The sequence below is a fragment of the Sorex araneus genome, chromosome 4, assembly GCF_027595985.1.
Source record: "Sorex araneus isolate mSorAra2 chromosome 4, mSorAra2.pri, whole genome shotgun sequence".
NCBI lineage: Eukaryota > Metazoa > Chordata > Mammalia > Eulipotyphla > Soricidae > Sorex > Sorex araneus.
In genome coordinates this window covers 147,629,561-147,644,017 of record NC_073305.1, presented here as the reverse complement: position 1 = coordinate 147,644,017, position 14,457 = coordinate 147,629,561, and the positions used below count along the sequence as shown (strand labels likewise).

The following is a 14,457-nucleotide window of genomic DNA, read 5'->3' as shown; positions in this document are numbered from 1 at the left end:
GGGGAATTGGATCTGGATCGCATGCAGAGAAGGACCTCTTCAGCTTTATTTCTCTTTTCTTTTTTTTTACTTAGGTGGGGAATGGGGTGTGTGGGGGGAGCTCCCAAGCAGTGTCTAGGGGGCAGGGACACTTCCCATAATATTTAGCCAACCAGGCCGGGTCAGGATGTTCCATGCTAGAACCCTAGGAAGATGCCACTCCTCAGGCCCTAGTAGGCTGGGAATGACCAGGTTCTTCATATTTTTTTAACTAGTGGAATCAAGGTGCTTATTGTAAAAAGAACCAAAGTTAGGGAAATCCAGCCTTTCGGCCAGAACCGCCAGCGTGCAGTAAATCGCCAAAATGACCAACACAAAGGGAAAGTGGAGGAGGACTCGCTATATGTTCCCTAGACCTTTCAGAAAACATGGAGTTGTTCCTTTGGCCACATATATGTGTATATACAAGAAAGGTGATATCGTAGACATAAAGGGAATGGGCACAGTCCAAAAAGGAATGCCCCACATATGTTCTCATGGCAAAACTGGAAGAGTCTACAATGTTACCCGCCATGCTGTTGGCATTGTCGTTAACAAACAAGTCAAGGGCAAGATTCTTGCCAAGAGAATTAATGGCCGCATTGAGCATATCAAGCACTCTAAGAGTCGAGACAGCTTCCTGAAACGGGTGAAGCAAAATGATCAAAAAAAGAAGGAAGCTAAAGAGAAAGAAACTTGGGTTCAACTAAAGCGCCAGCCTGCTCCACCCAGAGAAGCCCACTTTGTAAGGACAAAGGAACCTGAGCTGCTGGAGCCCATCCCCTATGAATTCATGGCATGAGAAGTGTTTGTTTAAAAATAAAGAGACTCCTGGACTATGAAAAAAAAATAGGGAAATCGAGAAGTAAAAAAATGATAATTTGACAAACCAGGTAAAATTAAATTAGGAAACATTCATTATTGTTATCTAATATCACTTGAGAATTAAGCTAGTACTCTTTCAATCATCTCTACAGCAACTTGCATTAGATGTTCTTCACTTGAATCTCCAACCATGGCAGGAGATTTGGGAGATTTTTTTTTTTAGCAAAATAAAATAGGGAAGTAGTGAGCTCCTCTATAAACACAGATTATATACAGATTTCCCTGTGAAGATTCTCTGAGAAGAAGATCAATAGTTTTATCACATTATTAAGAGGTGATAATAAATTAATAATTGAAGAAAACAAAAGTACAACTTGACATGTACTCCCTGGGAATTTTTATTCAGCCTCAAGATTTTCCTGACCCATGCATACTGTTAAGCTCAAGCTGCTTCTCTTTATAAAACTTCAAATATATGAATACTTAATTTCCTACTGAATTTCAATTTCCTCAGGGTTGTCCTATTGCAACTCAAATGAAGTGTGAAGAAACAGACATGTGTACACAAGTTACACATGTGTACACATGTGTAGCATAACTCATTTAGTGACACCTCCTTGCTTTCATTCTAGAATCCTAGTAGTCATTCTATTATTCTCCCTCTGCTTCTTTCAACAAAATACTATACCTCAAAAGGGTCTATAGAGTTTAGTCTCTTTTTTTAGTTCTACCACGTCCTACTTGGGCTTTAGCAACAACATCCTATCTAGCCTTTTTAAACTATCCATCATGCATTCCTCTGTGACTTATCAAAGATGTGAAGACTTCGTATAGCACATATACTGTGCCCCAAATTCATCTCCAGCTACTCTTCTTCTCCACTCTTTTTCCTCCAAATTTGTATTTTACTTGACACTTTCAGGACATCTTTTCTGAAACAGATCCCTCCATACATTTTTCTAAGTAGCTTGCTCTTTATTGAAGACCTATTCCAATTTTCTAAGTTACTGCCTTCGTGACACAGAGCCTCTTCTGATTGCCCAAGAGCAAACTAGTTCTGTGATCACTCTGTGCTTCTGAATCTAGAGCAGTGGTTCTTGGGGGCCAGAGAGATAGTATAGAAGGTAGGGCCTTGCCTTGCATGCAGTGGAGACTAGTTCTCTTCCTGACATCCATATATCCCCACCCCCCAAAATCCCACAACCCTCCCAGGAGTGATTCCTGAGTGCAGAGTCAGGAGTAAGCCCTGAACATCGCCAGGTGCGGCCCCCAAACAAAACAACACAATATAGCAGTGGTTCTTAATCTTTAGAATAACCAGAATCACATAGACACTTGTAAAAACATGACTGGAGATTCAGTTTCTGATTCAGCAAGTTGGGGCTGGGGCAAAATTGCTGAGCAGATCTGAGAGTCACCACGTAGGATTTAGCTACACATTTATTGAACCAACTCAAAGTCTAGGTCATTGCTGGCTCAGATTAAATCACCGCTAAAATGATGGGTAAGGATGTTACCAAGGTGTTACATATGCATCAGACTCCTTTTATGTCAGCCACTCTTCTGAGAGGGCTTCTGTAATTGGCTTGCAAGCCACTGCCTACCCAGAGTTTGATACTGCTCTATCTTGTTCTTTTATTGCAATATCAGCATTTTCATCTCTTGGAACTAAGCTCACTGAGTGACTAATGAGTTAATTTGATTTTACTAATTTGATTTTCAATTTTTTTCAACTGACTCATTTTTAGGAAAGAACTATCAAGACTTTTGGAGATATATAACATCATAGAACTAGAATGACCTTAAAACTTTTGATTCCTAGATCTGAGGAGCTTACCAAAGTAAATGATTACATGACTTTCAAAGAATTACAAATGACAGAAGTAACAATGTTGTTTTATAATTATTTGGAAAAGTGTATTTATAAAAATAAAAGCCTTTCAAATTGCTGAGAATTTTATCTGTATAAAAATACATGATTCTGAAAGCTTTGCAACTGTATCTCATGGTGATTAAATTTTTTAAAAAAGAAAATAAATAAATAAATAAATTCAGACCTGCAAAAAATTTTTAAAATAAAATTAAAAAAAACATTATTTAAGATTTTCTTCTATCAAGGGAAAATGTATCCATGAACAATAATAATCTACCCACTTGAAAAACAAATATGTAATCAGGTTTCTTAACAAGGATCCCTTCTCTGGTGCTATTTTTACAGTTGTCACAATGTAAATTCCAGTACCAGGCTGGATATAAACCACATAGAAATCTATTGTATTTTTGTACCTGATTCTTTACTTTGAGACTCCTTGAAAGTAATTTTATTTAACTAGTCAGTACCAAAAAAATAATAATAATAAGCACTGCATAGTTTTAAAAGAAGATAAATCTTGTGACCCTGAAGAAAAATAAGAACACAGAGAAAAATGTATCTTCTTTGTAAAAGCATCCCATTTTGAAGACATTCACTGCCATTAGAATTTGCTAAATCAAAAGTTCTTTCAAAAACTCTCTTCAACATGTTTCAAATTATGTTTCATGTTTAAGACATTACCTACTTTGTTCTCCTGGATAAAAATGCAACCCTTACATGATCTGTTCAGTATCTAGTGCTTTAATGAATGTTAAACATCCTGGACTCGGCTTCTCCCTGGTGAGTTGAAGGAGGTGCTTGTCATTTGCCCTCTCAAACATGGATTAGAAAGAGCTTCAACAGTCCCTTTCCCAGCAGTTGTTTCTGCAGGATTTTTGTTGATCTGCACCAGAGTTCCTAACTGGAAGTCTCTCCGGATGCCTGTAGGTCCTTCTAACTTTACAGCGTATGGTAACTAATTTCCTGAGTCCCCTTCTACACTAAGCAAACCTGAACAAGGCAGGCTTTTGTGGATTTACTGGATCTATCAAAGCTTTTATAAAAACAGCCTAGAATCATACACATATAAGCAGGATATTTCTATCTAGATTTCTTCCTGAAGCTCCACGACCAGGATATTTTAGTTCAATACTTTTGGTGATCAGAAACAAACTGGTAGTTTACAGTTATTCAAAGTATATGAATGCCAACACAGATGTTTATAATTTAATATTTTGTTTGGTTCTGGGTCACACCCAGCTGTTCTCAAGATTTATTCCCGGATCAGGAATAACCCCTGACCTGGCAGATTCAGAGTGACCACCTGAGATCAAACCTAGGTCAGCAGTGTGCAAAGCAAGCACCTTATCTGCTGTACTGTCTCTAGGGCTCCTTTAATATTTTTTAAGAGATTAGTATGTAGATCCAATATTCCCGGTAACTCATCTATTATTTTTTAAAATTCATCTATTATTTTCACCCCCTCATCTCTTTTCCTCAGTAAACTATAACATAACACCTCATTGTAACAGACAAAAAGAGGAAGAATGAAGATAAAGTTACATTTCCAATGCAAAACATATCTTTGATTTCAAACCAGTTTTATACTGTAATTATATTAATCAGAAGACTATAGCAAGAGCCTCAGCAGTTTTATGTGTTGGAAAAAAACTCTCCCCTATGAAATGTCAAAGTATTACTTGCTTATGAATATTCCTTATGTATCTATAACAGATGACTAAAATAATCTGCATTCCTAAATTTACTTTATAAATAAAACTACTTGTTACACATTTCAATTTTGCTTTAATCATGATTTGCCTTCAAAATTCTTTGATTCTTCGTTTATTTTGGATTTTAGAAATTCCTACATTAAAAGCCACATTTAGAATATCTCATCCAAAAGCGAGGAAAAATACCTCAGAAAATAATTTGAGATATTTGATTATTTTATCATGAACAAAAAATACTAAATGTTTCTGCTGAATTAAATTCTTGACAGTCTGCTGAATTAGAAACAAGGCAAGTCAAACATACATTAGAACTCTCATTTTCTAACAAACATCACTCACTTCATGTCATAGGAATGCTAATATTTTGAGAATTATTATTTCATTTAATAGCGACATGAGACTGAAATAAGTGTTATTTTTTCCAAGTTTCAGATGAGAAACTAATACTCAGAGATGTGTGATTTTCCAAGTATTTCTGAGCAAGTGTAACTACTAGGTTACATAGGAATCAATAACATAAAAGCAGTATTGTTAACTTCATATATAGTAAAAGGTTAGTGACATGTATAATACCAAGGAATGTGAAACATGAAAGCAAATTAGTTTTACAGTTTCATTTCTTAATTCTCTTCTTTTCTCTGCCTTTAGTATATTTGTCATCCTCCAGGCACTCATTTACTAGAGTCAAAAGTTTGACTTTTGGTATCACAAAGAAGCCAGTTTTTCCTGAGTATGAATTTCCCACTGAAATCTGTGTATAAGAGGGGGAGGGGAAAAAACACTTGTTAGCATTTAAGGCAAAAAAGCATTAACATTAAAATGATTATTCCTCATAGACCAGAGTATAGCAGTGATAGTATTTGAAAATACTATAAACAGCTTTTTTTTTTTTTTTTGCTTTTTTTGGATCACACCCGTGATGCACCGGTGTTACTTCTGGTTCTGCACTCAGAAATTATTCCTGGCGTGCTCGGGGAACCACATGGGATGCTGGGAATCAAAGCCGGGCCGGCTGCCTGCATGGCAAACGCCCTACCCACTATGTTATCTAAATGGCTTTTTAGCAGGTACTAGTTCCTTTTTCTTTCAGTGCTCTTTTTTATTTCTTTTTTTTTTTTCTTTTTAGGTCACACCTGGGATGCACAGGGGTTACTCCTGGCTCTGCACTCAGGAATTACCCCTGGCCGTGCTCAGGGGACCATATGGGATGCTGGAATTTGAACCTGGGTCAGCCGCGTGCAAGGCAAATGCCCTACCCGCTGTGCTATCTCTCCAGCTCCTCTTTTTTATTTCTTCATATAAAAAGTAAATTCAAAAATCCGTGGAGTAATTTTATAATGCTCTCTCATACCTTTGTATTGTTCCTAATAAACGTAGTAATTTCTTCCAATAAACTATAATCTATATGCCTTTATTTCTTCTGCCTGATCACCTCTAGATTGTTCCATGAATGTTGTCTGCCCCAACTCACTTCCTCTCTGGTAATCACCATTTGTCTTTCACATTTGAGAATTTGTTTTTATTTTGTTGTTGAACCTCACCAGTTATCCTGGAAATGCAAATCAAAACCACTAGCTAAACATTAGAATGGAAATTAGGGCAGTGGGGTGGAGTGGGGGGGGGAGGGGAGGCGTGCCAGCAAGGAAGCACGAATTGGTGAGGATGTGGGGAAAGTGTTAAAACTCTGAGTGGTGGGAATACAAACTGATATAATCAATATGGAAAACAGTATGAAGATTTCTTTAAAAAATAAGAGTGAAAGGGAAGAATATGGACCTGCAGTACAGGAAGAAAGAAAGAAAGAAAGAAAGAAAGAAAGAAAGAAAGAAAGAAAGAAAGAAAGAAAGAAAGAAAGAAAGAAAGGAAGGAAGGAAGGAAGGAAGGAAGGAAGGAAGGAAGGAAGGAAGGAAGGAAGGAAGGAAGGAAGGAAGGAAGGAAGGAAGGAAGGAAGGAAGGAAAGAAGGAAAGAAAGAAGGAAAGAAAGAGAGAGAGAAAGAGAGAGAGAAAGAGAGAGAGAGAAAGAGAGAGAGAGAAAGAGAGAGAAAGAAAGAGAGAGAGAAAGAGAGAGAGAAAGAAAGAGAGAAAGAAAGAAAGAAAGAAAGAAAGAAAGAAAGAAAGAAAGAAAGAAAGAAAGAAAGAAAGAAAGAAAGAAAGAAAGAAAGAAAGAAAGAAAGAAAGAAAGAAAGAAAGAAAGAAAGAAAGAAAGAAAGAAAGAAAGGGAGGAAAGAAAGGGAGGAAAGAAGGGAAGAAGAAAAGAGAGGGAGGAAGGATTAAAATTTGGGTCACACCCAGCTATTCTCAGGGTTTACTTCTGGCTCTGCACTCAGGAATTACTCCTGGCGGTGCTTGGGGGACCATATGGGATGCTGGGAATCGAACCCAGGTCAGCCGTGTGCAAGGCAAACGCCTTACCCGCTGTGTTATCGCTCCAGCCCCGGAAGGATTAAAATTTTGTCCTTTATCCTCAAATCGATTTCTTATGGGGAAAAGCAGTACAAGTTTTGACAAAAGGAAGATAGAATATCAAAATGACTCCACTGACATTTAACAGCTGTTTTCTTTTTTTTTTTTCAATTCCATGATTTCATTGTAAATGAATAAGACACGTATGGGTTATTTTCTCAAAATATACATTTGGAAAAATCAAAGGAATTTGGTTGAATTTGATTGACTTAAAAGCATTTGCAACCTAATACCTATCTCCTTCTATGTCTGAGACAGAGTTTTCTCCTTGCAAACTACTTTGCCCTCATGAACTCAACATACAGAAGAATAATCTCAGGAATGTGAAAGATGTTGAAAATCAGCCCCTGGAGTAATTATTTTTTTGAAATTTATTGTACCCTCAAACCAATCATTATATACAACTCCTGAAGTTTCGCTTCTGAGAGTTTTATACCACCAAATATTAGGCTATTTCCAAATTACTTTAAAATTGCCCTTTAAAATATTGTTAAATCCTTTTTGCTAAATCTAATACTATTTCTAGATTTAGAAAACTGTTGGAAAAAAATTGAGGCCAGTTATTTCACTTTACTAGAAAGAAAAGGCTTTTTTCCTTTTCCCAGCATAGAAGGGGGGAGAATGTAATTGTTAAGTTACAGAAAGTAGCAAACAGGCATTCAAACAGCCTTCTCAGAAACAGTTACATTACTGCAAGAGCTGCAAAATCTAGTTTTGGAAAACAGAATGTTAGCTGATCCCTGAATTCAGAGACAATGTTCACTCTGGAAATATTTAATGTACAGTTGTGTCAGTTTATTTACATTTTTAATTGGAGGTTTGGCAATTAAACATAAAATTTTTTTAGGAGGGTGTTTAGTGCATTTTTATGTGTTTATAATCTAGTCAAAGTGAAGACTGTTTTAGCATTGATAAAGTCAGGAATGAGTTGGGGAAAGATCATGTGGGGTTACTGGAAGAGGGTCCCCGGGTACAATTGACTGTGCAACTTGCCACCAGACCACTGTGGTCTGCTCTCTGCACAGACATCCTGTGGTTAGCTGAGTAGCTGAGTCAATAATTGAAGCTCCCAAAGCTTCTTCCCCGGCAAAAATATTATGCACTTTAATAAAATTATACTTTATTGGATAGAGAGTAGGACAGAAAATGTGAATCAATGAAAAGAGAAAAGGTGGGGGTAAGAAGATAGTTTAAAGGACGAGAGAGGATGCTTCCCATGTGGAACACCCAGGTTCAATGCCTTGCACCACAGGGTTCCCTGAGCCTATGTGGGGCCAATTCCAAACACAGAGCTGGGAGTGGTTCCTGAACATCACCAGGTGTGCCCCCAAGGGAAGAGAGAGAGAGACTGACAGACTGACAAATAGACAGAGACCAGAGACAGAGAGACAGAGAATAGAGAGAAAGAGATACATTTTAAGACTATAACAGTAAGGCCACCCATGAAAAACAATAATTAAGCACTATGTGCAAAGCAATATACTAGGCCCACTCAACACAGAGTAAAAGGTGTAATTTGCACCATTCCAGGCTTGTTCTTTAAGCCTCCCTTGAACACACATCTTGATTGCTTGTTTCTATGTTTCTTTGCTTGGGTTTTTTAAGAGAGAACACATAATCTCTCTTAAACATGAATTTCCTCTTTCCACTCACATCTTTCTAGGTTAAGTTTCATTCAATAAATGCAAGGCAAGAGTCCTACCCACTGTATTACAGCTCTATCAAAGACAATTTTAAATATGACACTTAGCTGAATCATTCCAAAGAAATTAAAAGGTTAATAGTTTAAAACTCGCTGATTACAATAACAAAAATGTTACTAAATAATAAATAGACTTTATCAGAACATTAAACCTATAAATAAATGTGCAGAAAATTTTTACATTAAATTTGTTTTAAAAAAACTTTAAATGGTACCAAAAACAGTAACAATAAGTCTCTCAATGAGAGACGTTACTGGTGCCCGCTCGAACAAAAATTGATGAGCAACGGGATGATAGTGACAGTGACTATAGATGTAGCTCAATGGGAAGAGTTCTTTCCTTATAAGACCAAGTTTAATCCCCGTCATGTTTTTTTTTAAAAAAAACAAACCTCTAAATAGAAAATAGTTTCTATAATTGTATAGAATATGCTCTTACTTCCTTATCTCATAGAGCTAGATATAACTAGATAATAATCTCTCTCTCTCTATCTGGTAAATTAGTGAGTGCCAGGTACAAAACTCAGAACCTCACATACAGAAGGAAAGCACTTTACTAGTGAATTATATCTCATATACAGTTCTTCTTTTAAAAAAAAAAACTTTTTTTCACTTTATGGAAATAGTTGAATAATCTAGAATTAAGTAAATGTCAAATCCCTTTACAAAATTTTCATTTGGGACACACATAGAATAATTTTAAACTATTCAGAAAAAGGATTTAAATATGTGTTTTTATATATTTACTCCCATGGATTATTGCAAACTTTTTCTCTTCTGAGGAGAGTGACTGTGTCGTAGTTGTTACTTGACATCCTGTTTATGATGACATCCATATAAAGCTGGAAGTATGGTACTTCCCACATCATGTACTAACATCCTGTGTGGAGACCATTTGAGTTTCTAACAACACTATGTTCCATGACTAAGGAGAATTCTCTCACAGGAGTTCAAACAATTAGCTATCACACCTTTTTGAAGTTCAAAAAGTCTTCTTGGTTCCCAAAGACTTTTCTCATTAAAGTAACAATGGAGGCTAGAATTTTCACACAATTATTTGATGGTGAAATGTGAAAAGATATAATAATCATTTTGTCATAAATTAAATTATGCCTTTTATGAACATAAAAAGAGATTTTGCTGGAGATTTGAAGAAAATGAGTAAAAGAAAAAAAAAGTTATTTGATAATCTAAACTTTTTTCCTTCATTTTCTTCAAGCCAAGGGATAGAAGTCCATGAAGGGGGATAGTGGTAGACAATAAAACGAATATAAAATGTCCTTGAAAATTGTTTTCTAATGGAAATTTCAGAAGTATTTCCAAGCCATGCTAGATACACCAACTTTCTCAAATTACCTATTCCAACTTTAATGCAAGATCAATTATTCCCTTAGCATACTTTCAGCATACAAAACAAGCAATGAACTCTTTCAGTAAATTACAACATAATTAGAAAAGAGTTTGGGCTCAGTGAGCCTATAAACTCTGGGAGGTTGTGACTCTAATTAGAAGTGTGACTCTGATTAGAATGTTACCAAACTTCGCTTCCCAGTCTAGACAAAGCTCAGTGCAAACTTCCTGTTCAACAGCAATCTTAGAAAAAAAATTTAAAAAAAAAGAGAGAGAGAGACCTGCAATTAGAGGAAATAAGTCACCGTTACTCTAAAATTAAAGTACCTATTCCTGCTTTAGAGTTTATCAGATGTTTGGCCTGGCCCGGATGCTGATTGTTTTTAAAGACTGTCTAAACATAGTATATTTCCTAAAGGAATGAAAGCAAACTAAATACTTACTTCTAGTGACAACGTCCCAAATTTTATTAACATAGCTAAGATGAAAACATAAATAGACACAGTGCTAGTCAGTATGTTTATTTCCTGGTAAAACTGAACTCAAGAAAGAATGAGTTATGCTTATTATAAAGTAATAATCAGCTATAACAAAACTTTGCCTACTGATAAATTTTTCTAATTATGAAATAAAGTTACTAGCTGTATTTTTTTCCTGGTTTCTGAAAAAAATTATTTATGCACTGAACAAAAACCAAATAACTTAATCAAACAAATAACTTTCAGAACCCTGTCCCTTGTTACTTCTTACACATACTTTTGGTTTGGGTTTCTTAGTGAAGAGCAACTTTTAGTGATGGAAACTTGTCTAAGCCACTATGTTTATTTCCTCAAGGTTGTTTTTATGCTGTAAATTGAAAAGAAATACATTTTTCTGGATTTAAGATTTTGCCATTGGGGATTACTACAGTTTTGTTCTAATCCCACCCCTCCCCCCTTTCATGTTTAATTTCCTTTACTTTCAGCCTCTTGGGGAAGGAAGAATAATTATTTGGTTGAAATTTATCGTTAACACATGGCTAAAATATATTTTGAAGAATTTTGCAATAACTGAAGAAATATTGGAGGGTAACATCTTGGTTGTGGGTCAGGGTAGTTGTTAGGCTCAGGTTTTGTTCCTGGTTCTATACTCAGGGATTACAGAGCCCTGGGATATGTGCTGTGTCAGGGGTCTAACGTCTAACTGGGTCAGCCTGTGCAAGGTAAGGGTCTCAGCCTCTGGATCATCTCTTCAGCCTCAGGCTTACCTTTAACTATTTAGTAATATATTTAGTAATATAGACGAAAATTAAATAGATCATTGTATGCGGTAAGGACTCTTAAAATACTTTTAAAGAGATAAAAATAAATCTGCCTTGCCGATAAACACACAACTTGGAGTATATTTTGATAAACTGGAGAACGATTTTTAACAATTTTAATAATTTAGATCAGCAAGACACTGTTTAGTACTTTGGAATGATCTTAAAGAACTGTGGAATTTTGTTGTTGTTGTTTTGTTGTGCTGTGTGTGGGTTTTTGTTCTTGTTGTTATCTTGTTGTTATCTTTTTGTTTTGGGGGGTTGTTGTGTTTTTTGTTTGTTTGTTTGTTTTTGGTTTGGTGGCCACACTGGGCTGTGCTTACTTCTAGCTCTGCATTCAGGGAGCATTCCTAATGGGCTCAGGAGATCGTATAAAACACCTGGGTCAGCCACAGGCAAATCAAGTACCTTACTCCATGTACTATCTCTCAAGTCCTGCAACTGAGGTTTTTTTTTAAGCATTGATTATGCAACGGCACTGAGTCACTTAGAAAATGAGGAGCCGGAGTCCTGTAAAATACCACCAGATTCAATAAATATTATGATTCTCCTCCTAATATCTTTCAGCACATCTGTATCTTCTTAGGTTGAAGGTCATCCAGCTGTCATGAGTAATCATTTCTAATCTTTTCTGTGACTGACTTTTAGTTTCCCTCATTTTATCTAAGTTATAATCCTTGGAGAATTTTGACATTTTATTCACTATGGTTTACTGTAGGATGTGATAAGGTTTTGATCACACAAATTACAATCACAAGTGTGACTTTTGTTCCAAGTGGCTAGCTACAAAAATAACCTACAAGAGCTGTAAGAGTTACATCTCAGAAAACAACCTTTCCCTAGAAAAGTGCTATACATTTGTGGTTATGACTTTTGAAGTATCATTAATAGGTAACAAGGGACATAATGGTGTTGTCATATAGATGAGTCCATTGTTTTTTTAAATACTTTTTAAAATAGGGACAAAACTTGCTCTTTCAAGTCTGCCTTCTCCTTGAACACATAACTCTCTTTCTGTTTTGTTTCTACTCTGAAAAAGCCCTTATTTTTCCTTGAGCATATTTCTTTCTTTCCCCTCACATCTTTCTTTTTTTTTTTTCAATTTTTATTAGTGAATCACCCTGAGGTCACTGTCACTGTCACTGTCATCCTGTTGCTCATCGATTTATTCAAGCAGGCACCAGTAACATCTCTCACTAAGAGACTTATTTTTGGCATATTCAATATGCATGGATAGCTTGCCAGGTACAGTTACAAACTCATAAACTTTCGTGTTTGCATTTCAGTCATACAGTGATCATTTACCCATCCCTCCACCAGTGCCCATTTCCTCTCACATCTTTCTAAGCAAATTTCTTTATTATTATTATTATTTTTTTATTAGTGAATCACCATGTGGGTACAGTTACAGATTTACACATTTTCGTGTTTGTGTTTCTGTCATATAATGTTTGAGAACCCATCCCTCCACCAGTGCCCATTCTCCACCATCGATGAACCCAGTATCCCTTCCACCTCCCTACTTCATCCCCCCCCCATCCCACCCCGCCTCTGTGTCAGGGCATTCTCTCTTGTTCTCTCTCTCCTTTTGGGTTTTGTGGTTTACAATAGGGGTATTGAGTGGCCATTGTGTTCAATCTGTAGTCTTTCAGCATGCTTCTCCCTTCCTGAGAAGGTCCTCCACCATTTTACTTGGTGTTCCCTTCCCTATCTGAGCTGCTTTTCCCCCAGCATGTGAGGCTGGCTTCCAAGCCATGGAGCAAACCTCCTAGTACTTATTTCTACTATTCTTGGGTGCCAGTCTCCTATTCTGTTATTTTATATTCCACAGATGAGCACAATCTTTCTATGTCTGTCTCTCTCTTTCTGACTCATTTCACTTAGCATGATACTTTCCATGTTGATCCACTTATATGCAAAGTTCATGACTTCATCTTTTCTAACAGCTGCATAGTATTCCATTGTATAGATGTACCAAAGTTTCTTTAACCAGTTATCTGTTCTCAGGCACTCAAATTTTTTCCAGATTATGACTATTGTAAACAGTGCTGCAATGAACATATAAGTTGCAGATGTCATTTAGACTATACTTTTTTGCTTCTGGATATATTCCCAGAAGTGGTACTGCTGGGTCAAATGGGAGCTCAATTTCTAATTTTTTGAGAAGCATCCATATTGTTTTCCAAAAGGGCTGAACCAGTTGGCATTCCCACCAGCAGTGTAGAGGGTCCCTTTCTCCCCACATCCATGCCAACAGCAGTCTAAGCAAATTTCTTTCAATAAAAATGATGTTGCATCACTAAGAAAATATTAATTAACTAAAAATTAAAATTGGGACTAATATTTTATTTTCATTTATTTTATTTGGCTTTTTGGTCATACTTGTTTGTGCTCAGGGCTTACTTCTGTCTCAGTGCTCAGGAATCACTCCTGAGAAGGCTTGAGAAACCATGTGGGGTGCTGTGATCAAAACCAGGTAGACTGAACAAGGTAAGTGTCTTACCCATTGCACTATCCCTCTAGCCAAGGACTAATGTTTTAAGTTATGGGGAAAATAAAAACCTTGAAATGTTAGGTTCAGAGGGTATTATTTTTCTCACCTTTTATTTGTACTGGAAGGACATTAATCTCTCAGGATTTTGTACCTATCTTTCTTGCTTTATCAGCAAATTTATGACTATAAGAAAAAAAAACTTTCTTATGTGCCAAATCAATAGCAGGTAAGAATTTGTCTTGCACATGTTCAACCTGGGTTTGATCTCCAGCATCCCATAAGGTCCCCCAAGCACTGCCAGGAGTAATCCCTGTGCAGAGTCAAAAGTAACCCCTAAACATCACTAGTTGTGGCCGAAAAAGCAAAAATAGAAAACACCAAACAAATAAAACCTTCTTATTCTCAACCCCTAGAGTCAATAATTGTTAACAAGCTTCTACTATTTGTCTACTTAACTAGAAATTAATGTATTCTTTTAAGTTAAAAGAAATATACCAATAATAGAACTTAGTCCTATACTAAGTTCCTTCCTACTTGGGGAGTTTCCTACCTTTTCCCTTCTAACTTCCAATAAACCTCTTTATTAAAAATTATTTAGACCTCAATTTTATCTCTTGTTTTAGGAAATTTTCTCACAAGTATACCATTTAATTTCAAAGGAGGACTAAAGTTTTCCTGGAAGTGTGTGTGGGGGAGTCAGCAGGGGTGGGGGTGACGGTG

At 36.3% G+C, this 14,457-nt stretch overlaps 1 protein-coding gene across 1 annotated transcript; it reads left to right on the top strand.

Annotated features, from left to right (window-relative positions):
- The first annotated feature begins 343 nt into the window (after positions 1–343).
- On the top strand, positions 344–820 carry LOC105943205 (60S ribosomal protein L21-like). The gene has a single exon (XM_055137054.1). It carries the CDS (start codon positions 344–346, stop codon positions 818–820), a length of 477 nt encoding a protein of 158 aa, XP_054993029.1.
- Positions 821–14,457: the final 13,637 nt, after the last annotated feature.

Bases quoted from the DNA above. Each gene is read 5' to 3' on its own strand.
- LOC105943205 (XM_055137054.1), top strand. From the start codon at position 344: ATGACCAACACAAAGGGAAAGTGGAGGAGGACTCGCTATATGTTCCCT.